Raw genomic sequence first — 21,337 nt, forward strand, 5'->3', positions numbered from 1 at the left:
ACGTGGTCTGTCTTCCTTTATTTTCAGCGTAGACTCTTCGGGGCTTCATAAGCATTCGTGGATTCGTGAAGCGCTGCCCAGAGCTCTAGGTACTGTGCTTGTGTGCATTTTCCTGGGAAGAGAGTCTGGGATTCCTACCAGATTTTCATAAGGACCCATGCATCCCCTGAAGTTCAACACGACAGGCGTCGAGTTCCTTTAATGATCCTTCTGGTTAATTCCTGAAATATCTCAAGTACAAGAGTAGAAAGGGTGGGCAGGAATGCTGTCTGGGCCCTGAGTTCTAATGTCCCACCCCTGCCCTGCCTTCTTCTGGCTTCACAGGTCAGGAGCCCTCCCTGAGCCTCAGTTTCCTTTCTGCTGACTCTGATGGTTGCATTTGGTAGCTGCAGAGGTTTCTTGCACTGTCTGGTTGGATAGTTCAGCGCAGACAGAGAGGAGAGCTGACCCAAATCAACACGGTCTCTCTGTGCATTTCGTAAAAAGGTGGTGCCTACCAAAAAAAAAAAAAAAAAATTAGTGCATCTTATCCCAGTTTCTGTCCCTTTGAGCAACTAGTACCTGTGACTTCTAAAGAATGTGAATGATAATCAGTGGATTACTAAAACAATAAAGAAAAGACAAAACAATAGTCTGATGGCTTTTGGTGTCAGGTGCAGACGACACTGATGTTTTCCTGATGTGTTCTTGAGGAGTCAGAGGCAGAGATGGCTGCACTGGCTCGTCTGCACAGGGACATGTGAACCAGTCAGTCCTCTGAGATGGAGACATTTAGACAGTCGTGGGGACATTTATAACTAAATCGCATCAGAAATACGCGAAAAGAGACTCAACCTTTGGAAAAATTAATACTTTATTTTCTTTCTGGTGGTCAGCGATGTAGTGCTGATGCTCGAAACAGAGCAGAAGCCATGGTGGACAGTCAACGGAAGAGAGTTTGATGTGGCCCCTGGCTCCAGCCCCAGAGCATTGCAGTCGGCTGCTCTTAATTCTGTCCAGGGCCCTGAATAATTAGATTAAGGAATCGGGCAGGGTCATCACAGAGCTACAAATATCACCCTGGGGGCCTTCCTGGAGACTGATGGGGACTCTGGAGAGTTGATAATGGTGATCAAAGGCTCTATAGATTTAAAATGCACAAAGGATGAGCCCAGAAATAATCTGCCTGCCAACTTAACTTCTCTACCTGGAACAAATTATCCAAAAATCAATTTGCAAACACCTTTGAGATAACAAGGCCTTGAGTAATAACCTCCATGGTTTTGTAAAGAAGAGCATCTAGCTTGACTAATCTGTTTAATTTCCTTCCCTGCCCAAATGGCAGGCTGTAATAGAGGCAATCTGAAGCTGTCCCTTCAGATTTGCTCTGAGTCACACTGAGGAAATATTGTCCACCTCTGTTTCAGAGCAATTATTCCATTTGCGGAGAATCTTTGTTGCCAGGTAATTAATTAGAAAGAAAACACCAAACAAGCTGAATGAGTTTTATCCATCTGGAAGCTCTGACCTGAGTTCCAAACTGAGACTCATACCTGCCTCAGCCTCCCGAACAACGCAGAGGCTCCCCAAAAGCTCTGGAACACATCTGCGTTGTACTCCACCCCCGACATATCCCCCACCCTGCACTTCCTGGTTCTGCTCACGGAATCATTAACTTGCTCATACCCCTTGACAGATAATCCCGCTCCTGGAAGTGGGTCCGAAGAAAATAGGAGACAAGCGGGACAGGAGTTATTTGCACAAAGATGTCCACAGCAGCGCTCTTCATCATAGCAAAACGTGGACCAACTGATGGGCGCATCAGTTGGGGAATAGTTTGTGTGATTAACCGATGGATTGTCCTGTAGCTATTAAAGGCGGTGATGGTAAGATCTATGTAGTATATAAGCAAAGCCCGTAGACTATAATAAGTAAAGGAAAGACAGATGTACATTGTATCTACACGCTACTGGAACCCCCAGGAAAAAGTTAGCTTATGTGAATAGGAATTGGAATGGAATGTGGAGAAATAAAAAAGGCTGTTATGTTGGGTGATAGGGAAAGGAACCTATTTCCTCTTGCTTCTCATTTTCTTTATTGTTGTGCCAGTGCTCTGTTTTGCAACATATAGAAAATATATCCACTTCGGTTTTTACAAAGTGGGCATCAGGAGGTAAGTAGCCTCCCCAGGGGAGAGAGCCGGTCTCAGGAGGTGTGCAGTCGTGGGTTCTGTCCATCCTGATTCCATGATCTCGGGTGGGTGACCTAGTCACCTGAGTTCTCAGGGTTTTTTCCCATCAAGTTAGAGGTGGTAATGTCCCAAGAACTACACAAAGTAATGCATGTGAGAGTTCATGGGGAAAAGTACAAAACACAGGTGGATTTCTGCAGCTTTGCCTGTGGGAGGCGACCATAAATGCTTGTTGAAAGGCTGGTCAATTTAGCTGAAGATAGGGAACTTAATGGGAGAGGGGTGGCAACAGGTAACAAATGCGATGTAACTTGGCATGACTTGACCCTTGACCTTTGACCCCCACGGGGAATGCTGTGGCCAGTGACATTGTCCCTGCTGGAGCAACCTGCTACAGCAACCTGCTACAATTGAGGAAGAAGCGGTATTCTTCCCGGTGCCATCATCCTCCGGCTACTTCGGCTCCAATCACTCTTCGGGAGAACTTCCACTAACAATCTGCGTGTTCCCATAAAAGACGTGTTTGTGAACCTCAGGCTTCCCTGGCGTTTGAACCAAACTCTAGTCCAGTAAAGGCAGGTTTTCATGTGAGGACTGAAAGCAGAATATTGACCCAGACAGCTTTGCTGGGTTCTGGATGAACCATTTTCTTACAATTGCCTTCTCTCTTCCCTGTCTAAATGAAAGATCTGGTAGGTATTACAGTTACTGAAGAAATACTGATTTGGGCACTTAATGTGCAAAACCGTGAAAGTCACGGTAAGACATGAATAGGGTTAAAAGGGGTTTGGGCTATTTCTCTGTGGCTGTCTCTGGGGTCCTGTCCCTTTCCCTCATGTGCTTGGATTCTGTTCTGTGAACCATGTGAGCCTCCCATTCGTTTCTGGTTGTGTCTTTCAGAGCCTCCCACGCCCATCGCACCCCCAGAGCTGCTGGCTGTGGGGGCCACATACCTGTGGATCAAGCCCAACGCCAACTCCATCATCGGGGACGGCCCCATCATCCTGAAGGAGGTGGAATACCGCACCACCACTGGCACCTGGGCCGAGACCCACATAGTTGACTCTCCCAACTACAAGCTGTGGCACCTGGACCCCGACGTGGAGTATGAGATCCGGGTTCTGCTCACAAGGCCGGGAGAAGGGGGCACAGGGCCACCAGGGCCTCCGCTCACCACCAGGACCAAGTGCGCAGGTAAGAGCCTCCTTCCTGACTTCATTTGCAGAGCCTGGGCCATCACCGTGCGCGATCCTCCTTTTGGCTTTCCATGACCATCGTTCCTCCACTTCCGTGATATGAGTGTGTGTTCGGTTGTCCAGGAAAGCCGTCAGGGTGCTGGTCCTGGCCTGAGAGGACCTTCTGGCTTTGGTGGCATCTCTGCAGACCTCCTGGCTCTGACTGTGTGCCCTGAAGGTCTCATCGGGACCTGATCTCTGAGTGCTTCTGGTTCCTGTTGTATATCTCAGGTTTCCAGTTTTTGCTGTGTCCCTGAGGACCCCTGCGTTGGGCCTAGGCCCCTCATGAGTTCTTGGTTTTGACAGTTTCCCCAAGGTTTCCTGGTACCAGTTCTGTCTTTGAGGGGCGCCTGGCTCTGAAAGTATCTCTCAGTGGATTCTGGAGCTGCTTAGTCACAGAGCCTCCTGGGTCCATGTCACTTGGGGCCTCCTGGCTCCTGCCTAAGAATCTAGGTTGGGACTGACCCTCCAAGGGTCCTCTGAACTGTTGGTCCCTACATGCTCCTGGCTCAGTGTTCCCTGGGCATCCGTGGCTCCAGCTCTTTCTCTGAGGTTCCTGCATGCCGCTTGCAAGTTTCCTGGCTGGGACTGGAGCTGGGAGGGCTCTGTGTATCCAGCTTTATCCCTGAGGGTTCTGGGCCTCCCTGGAGTTTCCAATTAGGGCTGTTGGCTGAGAGTGTGTCTCTAAATGTATCCCTGAGACATTTCAGCTCTGAATGCAACTCAAGAAATTAAAAGAACTCGATGTTCTTTTTTGTTTTCATATCACATGATTTACATTATCCCATGTTTCCCCTCTATATAGACTTTCAATTTCAGTATTTTGATCTCATATACACACGAATGAATGGAGACTCATTATTTTTAAACGTTTTGTGCAAAGTCATGGAGTTGGCCAGTGGCACAGCCAGAACATGCACCTGACTCCAGTGCCCTTGCTTGTTGGCCACACTGGGAGGGCTGGACGGGGAGATGTGTGCCCCTGTGAGGTGCATGCAGCTGGGGGTGCCTCACGGGGGTGGGGGGTCAGGCAAGTCGTGGCATGGGCTGCTGGGTCCAAGGGAAAAGGGTGGGGACAGAAAGACCCATCAGCACAGTGACCACCGTGGAACAAAAAGCCGAGTAAAATACAGTCAGTTCTGCTAAAATGTGACAAATGTGTTCCTAAGAGTCCCTGCACTAGGGAGAGTTACGCAATAAAACCCCTGGGCTCGTGAGGCACAACACTTGTACTCCATCAGTGACACAGAGAGAGAGAGAGAGAGAGAGAGAGAGAGAGAGAGAGAGAGAGAGAGAGAGAAACCTAGTAAAATGGTGGCACAGTTCTGCACATTAATGCCCAAATACGCACAGAACGGCAATACCTACGGTGTGTTACCTTAAAACGCCCGATGTTTGCTTGTAGACGTGGGCGTCAGCAAGGTCGCAGCCTGTGAGGTGCTGTGAAATGGTGAAGGAGGGCTGTCTGAACGTGAGGGAAAGTCACAACACTGGGTGTGGGTGGGTGTGACTCGTAACATGCGCAGCGAATGGAGGAGCAGGTAGCTATTGGAGGTGGGTGCTTCCTATGTGGCTCAGCTCAACGGGGCGCAGTGTTCTACCTCACTGGTGTGAAATCACACCGCACATGTGAAATTTGTGTTATGCTCCAAGCGTTTCCTAATATGCTGATCGCGATGGAACATGTTCACGTCGTCAGGACAGGAGTTCTAGAGAAATCGACAGTGACCTTTCTGAAGTATCGCGGCGCTGTATCTTGGCACCATGTATAGCCCCAAGTCAGTATTTCCATTGCTTGGGAACATTCCTTTGAAAGTTATTGAACTGCCGTGATGAAGAGAGATACCGTTTTCTTGATTATTTTCAAAACCGGGGCCTTGGGTAAAATTCCTCATTGAAACCTGATTATGAAACGTATCACTTGAAAAGGACAGAAGATATGTCATTAATTCAGGTACTACCTTATCTCAGCTGTGCAATTCAATAACCATCCATAAAAATAATTGATTCGGTCCTGCCGATGAGACCGTCCTCTTTCCGTGGGGTAAATCTAAGAGCTTCCGGGCTTTTGATCTTTCTGAATGCGATTCAAAGGGCTGTAGGAGCCCCCGTGGAGGTATTGCTGATGATCCTATAATGTATTTTGAAATTCAATCACAAGATGATCATCTCAATAAAAATTTACGATCTATTGAAAACTGTTGCCGTGACCGTGTAATGGATTTTACATGTTGCAAACACACTTGTCTGACGAGCGCCGTAAAGATTACGAGTTGAAATGCTGTTTGTGGCTTTACACTGAAGAAAATGTTGATGTTTAAGTTTTGACTAAAATCTTCAATAACCCACATTTTATAAAATGTATCATCTAGAAGATAATCTTCTTTCCCACATTACCACTGATAGTAGAATGTTCTTTGCCTCGTGATGAACTTTTAAGAGGATTCCAAGGTTGATAGTCATTTGCGGATACCGTTTATTGGGGTTAGTAGTCTCGGTCCTCCCACCCTCTCCCTATTCATTATTAATTGCACTGAAAATGTACTCATTATTTTACACAACAGAAAGTGAGAGAGCATGGCATGTGCAAGGTTTAATTTCTGCCCAGAGGAATTTACAGGCTGGGTTAAGATTCCCACAAAACAGCATAAAGGGTAAAACATAAACGTGAAGTCTGGTATTGAAAAACCAACCTTCATGGAGGAGAGCTAGGCTGGTGTGGAAGGAGCAATGCTCATAGAATGATCTAGAGCAGTGGTTCTCAAACTGTGGCCCCCAGACCCACACACTGGCACCCCTGGGCACTCATTAGAAATGCAGATTCTCAGGCCCCACCCAAGACCGAATGATGCAGAAGTTCTTGGGTTGAGGCCCATAGGTCTATGCTTTAAGGAGCCCCCCCAAGGGATGCTGATGCACACCCACATTCAAGAACCACTGACCCACCAACACACCACCCTGGGAATGCCCACCATATTGCTTGGTCCTTCAGGCAACTCTGAGAGGTAGATGGGAGGAAAACTGAGGCTCAGAATCATCAAGCCAAGGTTACAAAGCAATTCAATCTTACAGCTAAGCCGCTTGGCCTAAGGAACTCCCCAGTGCATGGAACGATGGAGTTTCCTCTGCAAGTGTCCACTTGAGTGTGGGATTGGGTGACAGGGAGACTGGTAACTATGGAGACCAGGTGAGAATGAATGTCTGCCATGCACTGCAACAATAATCCTTTTCACCAAACACCTACTGAATCAATCGCTTCCATGTGCCACACTCCATGCTAGGCACTGGTGGCAGAGGCTGGCCTAGTAAGGACAGGCTAAAAGTAGGCAGAGGCTCATAGCAAACAGCTACAAGTTCAGGTATTGGCCAGGAAGACAGCAGAGGGCCAGTTCAGCAAGGGCAGGTCTGACAGGTCACCAACAGGGCACGGGCAAGGTCCAACCCTTGAGTGTAGAGATAATAAGACTTTGGTGGCATCCCAGACCAATAGTGTAGAGTTCAGAGTAAGACTTTTAGCCAAGTAAGTCTGAGCCTGCCGGGTAGGACTCTGGGAACGTGGGGATGGGAGAAGAGAGCCAAAGATGAGTCTCCCAGGCTTCTGCTTGGGATGACAGAGACGAAGGGTAGAGCCATTTTCTGAGGTGGAAAACACACAAGATGGCCTAGGACCAAGGGAGTGCATTTGGGTCCGCCTCACTTCCACGTGAGGCAGGGAGCTGCACAGCCGGTGGTGTATGTAAACCTGGAGTGCGGGCGAGACCGGCAGAATACCTGCCCCTCTGCGGGGAGAAGTACCTGACTGCACCTGGATTTTAGAATGAAAGGCACTTCTTAGTACTGATGAAAGCAATTTAATTCTCTTTCTTTATGCTGTTCTCTTGAGATGCTCCATTCATTTACTTTTTCCATTCATCATTTTGTTCCTTTTGCTCCGTTTAATCATTCACTATCGTTCCTGAGATACAGGCCCAGGGAGCCAATGCGATGATGTACATCAAAGTGCTTTGGAAAGCTCAAGATGCTCTTTAGATGCTTATAATGAAACAAATCATCATTATTTGTTGCTGCTGCTGTTATGCATGTTATGGTCATGAATCATCATGTCAAAGCAGGAAGTCTGTCTTGTCCGTTTCTCTGGGCTGACTGGCATCTGGAAAGGTGGGCCGTATTCTTCAGTTCTTCATCATCCCGTGGGAAATCCCATTTCAGAACATGATGGTCATAGTGCAGGACGGACTCTCAGAGACTTTCTTGTCTAGAACAGTTGGTGGTTTCCTCTGGCACGTTCCCAACAGCAGACATCCAGTGGTAGGAGTTGGGCCTAGGGGGGGCTGTCTGGTGCCCCACCCCCTGCCCCCCCAACCCCCACTGAGCCTCACCTTGAATGCTGCCCCCGATGGGAAGTTCACACTCTCCCATGGCAGGCTATTTCACTGTTGGGGACCCCGGGGAGTTACTATTACTCTCTCCCCAGTGTTGGCCTGTCTATCACGCAACTCTAGATGGGGTCCTTTATAGGGGCAGAGAGTACCCATTAGATTTAAAAGAGTTGGGGCAGCAGACAGGCTGCTAGCATCAACTCTCTGGAGTCCCCAAGGAGAACCAAGGGCAACGACCTTGAGGATGGACACCAAGGTTAGTGAGTAGGGAAGGCAGGTGGAATAAGAGGTGCAGACACAGCACTGATGGTCTCTGCATCTCTTCCGCAGGCACCACGGTGAATGTCCTGGGCACTTGCTTGCTGATGTCTTAAACTGTCAGCCAGCATCAGACAGATAAACTGTCCCTCATCGTAACCTAGATCTGTCTCCATGAAACTCACTCGTGGACCTGGTTTTACTCTCAGGGCACATATTCCTTCTTATCTCCAAATCAGGTCATCAGCCATCTCAAGTTGTCTCTTTTAATCTCCAGAAAGCTTTCCCCTTCATTCCCCTAGAGCAGGGGTGGCAAACTCATTTTCACCGGGGGCCACATCAGCCTCGCAGTTGCCTTCAAAGGGCTGAAATAATTTGAGGACTGTATAAATGTAACTACTCCTTAACTGTTAAAGAGTTGAAATCACATTCGGCCTTTTGAAGGCAACTGTGAGGCTGACGTGGCCCCCGGTGAAGATGAGTCTGACACCCCTGCCCCAGAGCCCTGCGTGAGCCAGAATCTGGGCAGCCATCCTCACCTCGTGGTGTGGAGTCACCAGTGAACAACCCAGCAAGTCAGGGACCATACAAGACACCCCACCCCCACCCCGTGGTTGCTCACTCCTGGGAATAACTGGCCACACGTCGGGCCACCACTTCATTACGATCTCACAGAGCTCAGGCTCTCTGCGTGAGAGGCCTGTGTACAGCCAGAAACAGGACAGGTACTGCCGATTCGGAGGGCCCTCTTCCTATTCCTCCACCTGCGGGGTGTATATGTTATTTACACATTTATGGACTCCTGCTTGAACTGATGTGTCTACTGCTCTCTTGTCTCCAGGGGGATTAAAAAAGGGAGGTTCAATGAAGGGATAGTTGTTCATTAGAATTTAGTGAAAAGAATAGGGGCTTTAGAACCACGAAAGAATCTGGTTTTTATTTCAAGCTGCAACTTGCTAGCTGGAGAAGAGTGCACCTGTTTGTGCCTCAGTTTCTTCTTTCAGTTTACGGGAGATTATGATACACCATTTTGTGGTGAAGCTCCAGTGAGGTAAGTTATGTGCCTATCAGAGAACCCAGCAGGTAGAAGCCCCTTCACAAACTTTATTCAGAAAGAAGGCTCAGGCCTGGAGAGAGCGTGTCAGGACCTGAGCCGATCGGCCCCACTGTGGCATGATGGACCCCGTGGAAAAGGATTCCTCTAGTTGCCACTCCCCTTTCTCCAACAGGGGTGGATTCACTGGCTGAGCGCTGCAGGGAGGATGGGAAGTGTTGTGGTGGCTGTGCAGGTGGTGTGGTGTCCTTGCCATGGAGCTGCGGGGCGTGGAGGGGGCTGCAATATACCAGATAATGGAAGGAATGGGAACTGGCCTTCGTCTGATTTTGCCTCTGGTCCCAAGTTAGAGAGAAGCCTGTTTGCAGGCCCTTCTTTTTTATGGGAGGTCAAGGCGAGTGAGGAGGCCTTGTAAAGGCCTTTATAGACAGGGTGGAGAAATCAGTCCTAGGGCAGAGTGGAGACAGAAAGAAGGAACGAAGAAGAATTGAGGGTCTAGAAAGTAGAAAAAGCCATGTAAGCCGCCTTGGGAGGCCCTTTTCCACATTCCCATAAGCCTCAGCTTCACTCTCTGTACAGGGTGGGCAGCGTAACCGGGATTAACTCTTAGGGCTCTGAATTAGAAGTAAACAGAACTCCTTTCTGGGCAGGACAGCGGTCCCAGCACAGACATCTAACTTCCCCTGCTGCAACCTGGCGAGATGACCCACAAATCTTAGGGAAACACAGCAAGATCAGCCAATAGAAGTCGAATCACCATCCCACCCAGAATCACAGCAAAATCTAAAGACCAATGGAGAAATCTGCAACATCGTGGAAAACAAGGGAAGGGGGACAGGGTCCCATGCAGGCCACACCACGCTCCAGGGACAGTGTTTCCAGAGCGTGGCAGGTGAGCCCAGATTGACGGCACTGCAGCCACCACTTCCTCAAAAAGATGTGGATGAGGGATGATGGCTGTTCTCACACTTCCCCTCCCTTTGGCTTTTTGTAAACCCTCTCTCCTTCCTTCCCTGCCATGGAGGGGGGGGGTATGGATTAGGCCCAGGAGGAGAGAGAAGGAATGAAAAAGGGGAAAACCCTGTCCTTACCACACTGGGTTCTGGAGGTGCCATGTGAGCCAAGAAGTGTCTGCAGGTGAGCAGGTGTCTTCAAAGGGAGGGATGTCATCTCCTCTTCTCACGGACCCCTCCCCCGACCCTCCCACTGCACACACACTGTCTGCAAACAGTACTTGTAGCACCCCTCACCTGGCTTATGGAAGGGAAGGAGAAAAGATACAGCCCTTTCCCCTTACACCTACAATACACAACCTCAGGGTCTCAAGCCCACACAGTCTCCTTGTTGTATGGGCTGAGGGTGGTGTTGGAGTGACCCTTACTTACTCTTCAGTAAGGGTCCAGTCGGCACCTCTTAGCACTCTCTGGAAGGGACATCTGGAAGTGCCTTAGTTGTCCACTGTAGGATGGGGCAGTATTTACTGCTTCCTCTCCTTGATTTTGTAGCCTTGGGTGAAATCCCAAAGCAGCAAGAAAAGTTAAACATTTTGTTGCTCTTGGATTTTTCTGCAACCCCGTGCTCCCTAGAGAACTAGGACTACCTGGTAGACAAGGTAATTCAACAAACATGCCCTGGTAAATACTCCCCCAAGCCCTCCTAACTTTGGGGGTTGAGATGTGAAGAAAAGGTGAGCCACAGGGAGGTATTAATGACAATAAAAGCTAACTGTGTTTGTTTATCAAGCTAGTTGACTTTAAAAGAAATAGCTCCAAAATATATTAAAATTAGAGGTCAACATGGCTATAGCTTTAGAAATCTTGAGGCAACAACATGAGGACAGTGGATGATTAGAATAATGGAGCCAGCAGCTACCCGGCTTGAGCATCCAGGATAGGCAAGGCCCATAGTGTTGAGGTTGTTTTGAGACTTTTACTTGTAATTCCTGCAGCAACCTAGTGGGGTGAGTATAATTTTCTCCACTGACTGTGTGGAAGGTAAATGATTTGCCCAGCACCATATATCAGCCCAAGTGGCTCAGCTGGGAATCAAACCTTTAATTATACAGCTACAAAACTCAAGCTTTTTCTAATGGCACCCCAGAATCCAGCATCATTATGAGAGCGTAAGGCACCATGACCAAGTTGGGTTCATTCCAGAAATGCACTGATGAAAAATGTCGAATATTAGAAAAAACATTGGTATAATGCCCCATCTTAGTAGGTCACGAGATAAAAACCATCTGGTCCTCTTGAGAGCGGCTGAAAAGTAATTTGAAAAAACTCAGCCTTCATTACTGATCAGAATTCTTAGTAAGCAAAGAATAGAAAGGCACTTTCTTATTTCTAGCAGAAAATGTTCTTATGGCTTCAAAGTCTTAAGAGAATAAACCAAAAAAAATAAATAAATAAAAAGCTTATTAGAGCTACTAAGAGGTTTCTGTATTATGGTCCGACTGAAAGCAAATAAACAGAAATCAATAGCCATATGCCAGGAATAACCATTAAAAATATAATAAAATGCATCCTATTCTCAAATGCAATTAAAATATAAGTACTTAGGTGTAAACCAAGAAATGTGCAGAATCCATATGAAAACGAGCATACCTATAAAATTTTACTGAGGATGATAAAGCAAGACCCGAATAAATGGAGGGATATATTGTGTTGTTAGGGTAGCAAATTTAATATTGGGAAGAGATCCATTCTCCCCAAATTAATTTATGGGTTTAATACAATTGCAGTCGAAATCCTAATGGGATTTTTTTTTTGAACTTGAAAAAGTGATTTCAAAATTGATGTGAAGGAATATGCAGGAGAAAGGAGTAAATAATACTGGAAAAGCAGGGGTGGCAGTGGTGGGGATCTCTTGGGAAATATCAACATTTATTATAGCTATAATAATTAATCCCAGAGAATAATCCAGTGTGTAGTGAGACTGGCTTTTAAAATTTATGTGAGTGGAGAATTGCTTAACCAGTTGCGTATTTGTAATTGGGAGAAAAATAGAATCCATTGCCTACATATCATGGTATGCTAAGGAAATTCTGGACCTGTTAAGAACTGAATGTAAAAGCTGAAAAAAGCAAGAACCAGCAGAAAATAAAGAAAATTTTGTTCTTGTGTTAGAAGGGACTTTCAGTTCATTGAAAGCAAACAAATATACCATAGAATCAGAGTTTACAAATTTTACTACATAGAAAGGGAACAAGAAAGAGAAGAAAACTCTTCGCTACTATGTTAACAAAACTCAAAAGGTAAATGGGTAAACTGGATGTGGGGACATGTCTGACAAAATTGAGAAAAAAAAATATAAACTTGCATATAAAAGAGCTCTAGCAAGTCAATACAAATACTCTGATACAAACAAAAAAGGCTAAAAGGTATAAACATGCAATTGCTACACAAAATATGAACAGTAAAAAAATTGTTTGGTCAAAAACAACATGTCCAGTGTCACCGATAGTCAAATAAATGCATTTCTAACCTATAACATTACCAAAATGTATCTATGTTTAATTGATAATGATCGGCATGGGCAAGGAGCAGCGCAGCAGGCTCATACCGGCATTTCTGCATGTGGGTTAATGGGCACAGAGTACATGCTTAGAGGACACTTTGCTGATTACTTTTCTAATGAAATAATCAGAGTCGTGTTCATGGAGGTCAGCCCTGCATTATTTATAAGGGCCGAAACTTGGAAATCACCTAAATGCACCACCACCAGCAGAATAGTTAAATCCATTTCACGCGTGCACACAGTGGACATCTATGCTGGTGTGAAAAACCACGTTTTTATAGAGTATCTGGCGGCATGGGCCCATGTCCATGCTGTAATGAGTAAAAAAAAATCAGCTTGCAAAACTGCCTATGTTATTATATCTCACGTTTTTGAGATAGAACTAAGCAGCCCATGTATCGGCGGGGGCCAGCTTAGCCGCTAGAGCTGTAAAGATTTGACGTGAGTCCCCCATACCAGATCCTGCCAGCCCCGAGACCTCTGGAGGTTCCCAGAGGAGCACATGGGGCCCCTGTTCACTGCCTGCCCTGCGTTCTGGAACATCCCTGCTGCTCTGTGCTGTCCTAACTGGACCGAGTGCAGACCGGCCCCTTCGGGCCGCCTTCCCCGACGCTGCAGGAACACGAGGCGGTTTTCCCTCTTGGTGTTTGATGGGGCACAGGCAAGGGACTGCATTTTCAGGCTACCCAGAAAGCAATTCAAAATCCTTCCACAGAACTAAAAGCCCTTTCAGTGGGCAGGGGGTTTTCACCTTTTCCTCTCCTACACTCCTCCCCCCCGGCTCACCCACAGGTGCTGCGAAGTGTTCGTATTACCAGAGCAGTTCCTCCTTTCCTATATCAATTTCCAGCTTCGGGTTCAGGCCCCTCTCTGCACATGTTTTGCATTGAGGTGAACAATAAGGGAAGTCCAGGGAGGGCAGCTAATGCTGAGATCGAAGCCTTTATTTTAATGGGAATGTTGCTCCCTTAAAAATATTTTTTCAATTTATCTGCCTCTGTGTGCATGCGCAGACACATACCATAAATATGGTATAGATTTGCGTGTGTCTGTGTGTGATGAGATTATGGGTCACTGGCAATGTTTTCTTTGTTTGGCTGTGCTGTGTAAAATTTACACAACCTAAAAGTAGGTCTTCCCCCTTAGAGTCAACTGTGGCCATGAAAGATTGTTATAAATTGTAAAGCGCTCTGTATAAATGGGTAAACGCGGGAGCTTATTTCTTATCATATTTAGTGAGTCCCCGACATTCCTACAAAGTACAGGCGTAGTTGTGCACTTGCTGAGCCCTGGGCTGCAGACCATGTGGTAGACTGTGTTCAGATGGAACAAGGGAGAGTCAGTGAGGGGTTTGCCTTTAGTCCCACGTTCTGTCATTAAGGTGCTGGAGAGCTTTGGGAAATCTGCTGACCCTCTCTGAACGAGTTTTCTCATCTGTCAAATAAGAGTCATTAATATTAGTTATGGCTATACTTCGATTAAAAAGAGCTTGACATTCCAAAAGAAAAGAATGCACTGACTCTGCTTGCAATCCCAGGAGGAAGGTGTGTCCCATCATCGCCAGCACTGCCCAGGCTTAGAGAGGTTAAATACTGGTTCCAAGTCCCGCAGCTTAGGCAGTGGCTGAGGTTAGAGCCTGTGGAGTCTGTCTGATCCTGGTCTCCGCTCTTAACCCACCTGGTGCTGTAACTGTAAGTTCCCTGCACAATGCCCAGAACTTAATAGGTGCTTGGTAAGTGGGAGCTTGTGGCAAGTTTACACCCTAAAGGCTCACTCTCTCTCTCCCTGCCCAAGTCCTCCTCACCAGGAAACCCCACCCCTCTTCACGGCAGTGGGTCAAGGGGCACCGGGGAGCCACTTGCTGTGTTTCCAAAGGCATCCGGGAGGGCCCACGATTTCAGGGGTGTGGCGTGACCCCTCAGCCAAAAGTATGTCAGAGCCAGAGGAATGCCAGGGGACCTTGCCTGTCGCTGCCATTTGGGGGTGCAGGTGTCCTGCTACATGGGGGAGGACGGGAGAGCTGCACAGAGCAGTGGGCACAAACCTGGCTTGAGGTAGAGAGGAACTGACTGTGCAAGCCAGACGTGAGGGCAACGCGAGCATCCGAGCATCCGTCGTGGTTTCTAAATCACGCCCACTGCTGGCTGGGCCCAAGGTCATTCTCAGATTCTTGAGGGGTGCTGTGGCAGAAGCTGGGGAGCTTAAAGGGACCCAGCAGGGAGGGCAGCCCACCCACCACTGCGATACAGATGTGTCTAGCTGGGGACGTCTTGAAGCATTAGAAGGTTGTAACTCTTCCCACCAACCCTCTTCCGAGCTGGGCCCGGGGCAGAAGGAAGGTGCAGCTGCTACAGGTACTGTGGGGGCTGGGCCAGTGTCCCCTCCTTGTCCTCTTCACCCTCCTACCTGAGAAAAATAGAGTGGTTTCAACACCAGCGCAAAATTTTGAAAATAAAAAATACGTATATCTTGTACACCAATTGATTATTTTTTGCTGGTGCCTATTCCATGTCAATTATTGACCTCATTCTTAGGTAATTACGCCCCATGTGCCATTTATAGTCCCCACCTGTCACTCAACACCGAGAAGTATTTTGCAGATTATTACGGAGTTTTCACCCTTGTTTTAATGGCTCCATAGTTTCCCATTGGGTCTAATTACAATGATTTACTAAATGATTCCTGTATTGTTGGATATTTGGGTGTTTTCCAGAATGTTGCCATCATCCTGCCTGTAGCCTTCTGTTTGAATTATTTTCTTTAGACTAAATTTTAAGGAGTGAGGTATTAAAAGGTCAAGGGAACCTTATGGCTTTTGCAACATTCCCCAGATTGTTTCCAATGAAATAATCATGCGGTTTTATAATGACATGAGCACTGTCAGTGTAACCTTGATAGACTTTGTACTGTCGTTTTTTAATTGAGTTTATTGGGGTGACATTGGTTAATAAAATTATCTAGGTTTCAGGCGTACAGTTCTACAGTATATCATCTGTATGTCATACTGTGTGTTTACCACCCCACGTCAAGTCTGCTTCGTATCATTTTTCAAATTGTGCCCACATCACAGGCATGATGTGATATTTCAAGTCTACTGGAATTCATGCCTGTCTCTACCTCTACTCTTGCTGCCTTCTCTGCCTTGCTCACATGTGCCAACCCTTCTAGTCTTCCTTCTGTTCCTCAAAACTGCCATGGCCCGGGTTTTCCCTGCCTCAGGGCTCTTGACCAAGCCGTTCCCTCGCCCCTGGACTCTCTCCTCACTCACACCCTCCCCAGTTTCTTCGTCACCATCCTTTACAAAGCCACTTGACAGAGAGACCGTGCTTGAACCCTGCTTTCAATTAGTCTCCTTCCCTTTCCCCTTTTCAAGCACTTATAACACTCTGCGTAGAACTTATTCTAATTTGTAGTCAGCTAATTATTTGTGTGCCTGCTCGTTTACTGCATGCCTCTTCTGCTGGCTGATGTATTCTCTGAGGACAGCGCCCTCCTCTGTTCTGGTCACTAGTGCCTGGTGTCATGCCTGGCACATGGCAGGCACTCAATACATAGGTGTTGATTGCATGCATGTGGTGGAGAGAGATGTGTGCGCTGAAGAACATGTGGAAAATCAGAAAAAATGCACTGACAAAAATTTAAATGACTCAACGCAGCATCATTCAGTGATAACAACTGTTATCTAGTTGGTTTTTAAAAATAGTTGCGTGTTTTATATTTAACTCATTGATTGATATGGGGTTTATTTTGGTCTTTGGCAAATGGTAAGGTTTCAAACAATGAGACATTGGGGAAGAAGGATGGGAATTCTTTAGGGAGAAAGAAGGGAAGGATGTTGGGAACTTGACCCAAAGAAGCTCTCCAAAAGAAAGGGTCTCAGAGTGAGGGTCCTCTTTGTGAATTTTCTGGCCAGTCATAGTGGTGGGCCAGACACCCAGGCCACAGTTGGGGAAACTCCTTTTGGGAGGAGAGCTCCAACCCTGTCCAAGTGGCCAGCACCACCTGTACTTGCAAATCCTTTACAGTGCTGTCTTGTGAAAGCCTTTTATAAATATTATCTCTATTTATCCTCATCTTGACTCTGAGGCTACTTTGACTAATCACCCCAATTTCCACTGAAGGACTCGGAAACTCTCAGGAATTAAGTGAACCTCCCTAAATTTCAAATTCTGCCATAGCTGTGAAATAACATCTTCTGACCTCCAGCTCTTCCAGTTCCCGCTCTCTGGCCACCACAGGAGGTTTATAGGTGCTGTGGATCTTGGACTTACTGGAGGGCTTGGAGGAAAGGGGGAGGGGACATGGGGCAAAGAAGCCAGGAGTTCTGATTAATTGAACATTTCCTTTGATTTGAAGGTTAAGCAACAAATCCATTTAAACTTGGCCCAGACTATTTTATATAGCATGGTATGTGAACTAAACAGAGTAAAATTGAGCCCAGAGGAATATCTCCGAGAAGAAAGAATCCAGTAGTAAGAACCTTAATTGCCTTTACACTTACTACATGCACTTGACTGCTGTACTCGCTCCAAAGCCTTTGATCAAAGCCATGGCAGCTTAGACATTTAAAGGCCTCTCTTAGGCAGCAAAGGGCCATCCCACTGTGTTGAGCTCTACTAGCCTTTAAACTCCCTGAGTACAGAGCCTTGGGCATCTCACCTGTGTCTGGCTGGCACTTCCAGAGGATTGAAGAATGGAATGAGTTTCCATCCTCAGTTAGGTGTGGCTATTAAAGTAACAGCATTCTGTAATAAGAGGAGTTTAGCATTCAGAATGAGTGGGCAGTGTGACACCTCAGATATGCCACAGAAAAATATCCCAAGCCCAAGACACTTCATTCTGGCAACACAGTCACCAAGACACAGGAGGAAAGATTTTACCTGGGGGAATGTTGGCATTATGGGGATGGACTGTGAAGCCTGTCCTATGAGCAGGCTGGAGATGCTGACCGAGATGTTTGCTTGCAAATTAGAGACTGGTGCCCGGAGAACATGGTGAGAAAGATAATGCTGGTTTTCACATTTTAATTAAATTTTGTCGAGACAATAAAAGAAATATGTTTCTATTATTTATGTGTTGGAAGATACAGGAAAACAGTAAACAATGTAAGAATCACCCATAAATCACCACTTAGATATAACTACTCCACATTTTGGTATAACTAACTCTTCCCATTATGGTTTTATTTTTTTTTAATTTTAATTTTAATGCAGACATGTACAGCCCTGTACACAAACTTGAACCAGCATGTACATTGTTGTTCTGTAACCAATTCTTTAGTAGTATATAAGGAATATTTTTCCATGTACTTAGGCAGTTTTTACTTCAATAAATACAAATATGTATTGAATAACTCCGTATACCAGGTATGGAACTTGATATTAAGTACGTAGCAGGGTGAATTAAATGGGCGTGCCCTTGGGTTTTATGGACCCTGAACACTGATGGGAGAGACATACACTACATTGAATGTGAACGGAGAAATACCGTCCATCCTCATTGTTTGCGGGCTTCGTATTAGCAGATTCACCTACTCAAATGTATTTGTAATAGCAAACTCAGTGCTCGTGAATGCCACAGTCGCTCATAGACATGCGCAGAAGGGTGGAAAACTGGAGCTGCCTAATGCACACATTCCCGGATGAGGTCAGACAAGGTGACGCTCTGCCTTTTTGTTTCAGGTCCTCTACTGTAAACAAGTATCCTTCTCATGGTCTCTTTAGTGCCACATTTCCCCAGTTTTGTGCTTTTTGTTGGCAATTTTGCTGTTTAAAATGCTCCCCAAAGGTAGTGCTGAAAGGCTGCCTAGGGTTCCTAAGTGCAGGAAAGCTGTGATGTGCCTTATGGAGCTAAAGCAGCTCTACCTAATACACAGAAACAAACACAGGGAGGCTTCCACATTGAGGAGCAAAGAAATATGGCCCAAATGAAACAAGGGAAGAAAACCCGAGAAAAAGAACTAAAGAAATCGAAGATAACCAACCTATCAGATGCAGAGTTCAGAACACTGGTGATCAGGATGCTCAAAGAACTCACTGAGTATGGCAACAACATAAAAAAGACCCAGGAAGAAATGAAGGCTACACTAAGTGCAATAAAGAAAAATCTACAGGGAACCAACAGTGGAGGGAAGGAAGCTGGGACTCAAATCAATGATTTGGAACATAAGGAAGAAATAAACATTCAACCAGAACAGCAAGAAGAAAAAAGAAAGCGAGGATAGTATAAGGTGCCTCTAGGGCATCTCCAAATGTACCAATATCCAAATCATAGGGGTGCCAGAAGGAGAAGAGGGAGAGCAAGAAATTGAAAACTTACTTGAAAAAATAAAGAAAATTTCCCTGCAAAGGAAATAGACATTCAAGTCCAGGAAGCAGAGAGTCCCAATCAAGTTGGACCCAAAGAGGACCACACCAAGACAAATCATAATTAAAATGCCAAAGAAAAGATAAAGAAAGAATCCTAAAAGCAGCAAGAGAAAAACAGAGTTACCTACAAAGGCGTTCCCATAAGACTGTCAGCTGGTTTCTCAAGAGAAACTTTGCAGGCTAGAAGGGACTGGCAAGAAGTATCCAAGGTGATAAAGAGGAAGGACCTCCAACCTAGATTACTCTGCCCAGCAAAGCTATCATTTAGAATTGAAGGGCAGATAAAGTGCTTCTCAGACAAGGTAAATCATCACCAAGCCCTTATTGCATGAAATGTTAAAGGGACTTATTTAAGAAAAAGATCAAAACTATGAACATTAAAATGACAACAAACGCACAACTATCAACAACTGAATTTAAAAAACAAAAGCAAACTAAGCAAACAACTAGAACAGGAACAGAATGATAGAGATGGAGATCATTTGGAGGGTTATCAGCTGGGAGAGGGAAGGAGGAGAATGGGGGAAAAGGTACAGGGAATAAGAAGCATAATTGGCAGGTACAAAATAGACAGGGAGATGTTAAGAATAGTATAGGAAATGGAGAAGCCAAAGAACTTACATGCACAACCCGTGGACATGAACTAAGGGGGGGATTGCTGGAGGGAATGGGGGTACTGGCTGGAGGGGAGAAAGGGAGAAAAATTGGGACAACTGTCATAGCATAATCAATAAAATATATTTTTTAAAAAACAGTGTATATTAGGTAAAGTATATTAAAACAAAAATCCATTAAGACAAAGTTATGTGCTGACCAGCTGACAACAGTGTTTTATCAGAGGCTCCCAGAAACCTAAGCTTGCAGTTCCTCTAGGATCTCTGGTTTAGTATTTGCTAAGTCCATCCAACTTTGTAGAATGTAACTATTACAAATGGTGAGAACCAGCTCTATGTATATACAAATCAGTCAGGTGGCAGGTGGTCAGGGATGAAGACATACATTTGGGTTCTTTGGCTTCAGATAACACTTAACACTGTTAAAAGATAATTTTCATGAAAAGACAAAATTGTGACTTTCAGATAGATGTAAAAATGAACATGATTTTATTTAATTCATTTACGAGGAAACAGGTGAGGTGTCACACCAGTACGGAGGAAAATCCAAAACTCAGAAACATTTATAGATCAGGAATATCGACACAAATATGGAAATGGAGGCAAAAGTGGCTTTGTTGTCCTTCAGGGTGGGGGAGATCGTCCCACCCTCAGGTGGGACCATTCTTGGGCCTGTAGACAAAAATCACTCTGCTTTGCTCTCTGCTCTCTATAACGTGCCAAGTTGTAAAATAGTTCCCATCGAATCAGCATCAGATAAAGGATGCTTGTGCCACAGACGATGCATAGCTTCCCCCACAAAGCCACGGTTAATAAGCGTGATCAATCTGGAGAGAATGTGGAGAGAAGAGACGTGAGCCCTGAGGAAGGCCCCACCATGAAGTCAACTTGCAGAGCCAGAGCCTGCGAGGAAGAGAGAAGGAGCAGCTAGAGAGACAGAATGAAAACGTGATACCTTCAGGCCAACAGCAAGACTGAGGGTAGAGAAAGTCTGAAGGTTGAGTGAGACATACTCTCCCTAACAGGACCCCCTTGGTACAAGCTGGTGGAAGCCAGAGTGGCATGGGGCAGGTGAAACGGGTGACAACGTGGGAATGTTGTTTTGATTAAAGTCTTCATATGCTCCCCTATGGGTGTACCATTGATTTCACCCTAACCTTGATTCCTGGATAGTTAGGTCTTTTCAGAGCTTTAAAAAGTTGTAATTGATGTCCTCGTAGATATGAATCTGTGTGCACGTATCTGCTGTTTTTCCTGCACGAGTCTTTGTGTGCCGTTGCAGGGTCCGGAACGACTTCAATGGCCTCAGTTCGAGCCCTGCCTGCAGCAGTGGACGAGCAGCTTGTTTGTTCCCACGTGCTCAGCTGCAGCAATTACGAGGCTACATGCTCTCTTTATTCTTCTCCATTTCCCCGAGACAATAACTCTGCAAACAAGAGGCAGGGTGTTCAGAGCTGATAATCAATGGCTCTTATTTCTTATTACCTCAAGTCGCAGCCCCCTGTCTGCAGCAGAGTCATTCTCTCCCTTGTTGGTACTAACACATGTCAAATATTTGCAGGTTCTTATCTTTCTTTCTTTATGCTTAGCTTAGGCGGGCTCTGCATTTTTAGCGTTTGATGTTTTCCTTCCAGCATCCATTCTTCTGTTTTCCCCTGAGGGCATTCCTGTCTGGCCTCGGCGTTTCATCCTTGTGAGGCATGGCCATGCCTTGGTACCCTAGAAAAAATCCCAGCGTGCCTG

General features: G+C 46.0%; 1 protein-coding gene across 9 annotated transcripts in view; it reads left to right on the top strand.

Annotated features, from left to right (window-relative positions):
* PTPRT (protein tyrosine phosphatase receptor type T) overlaps positions 1–21,337 on the top strand; it is a 928,354-nt gene that overhangs the window by 433,251 nt on the left and 473,766 nt on the right. For all 9 annotated transcript variants that reach the window (XM_053926541.2, XM_053926537.2, XM_053926540.2 and 6 more), the window contains one exon: positions 3,071–3,364. In XM_053926541.2, the coding sequence (XP_053782516.1) occupies positions 3,071–3,364 (294 nt within the window). The remainder of the gene's footprint in view (positions 1–3,070; positions 3,365–21,337) is intronic.

This window comes from Desmodus rotundus, chromosome 6 (assembly GCF_022682495.2).
Source record: "Desmodus rotundus isolate HL8 chromosome 6, HLdesRot8A.1, whole genome shotgun sequence".
NCBI classification, from domain to species: domain Eukaryota; kingdom Metazoa; phylum Chordata; class Mammalia; order Chiroptera; family Phyllostomidae; genus Desmodus; species Desmodus rotundus.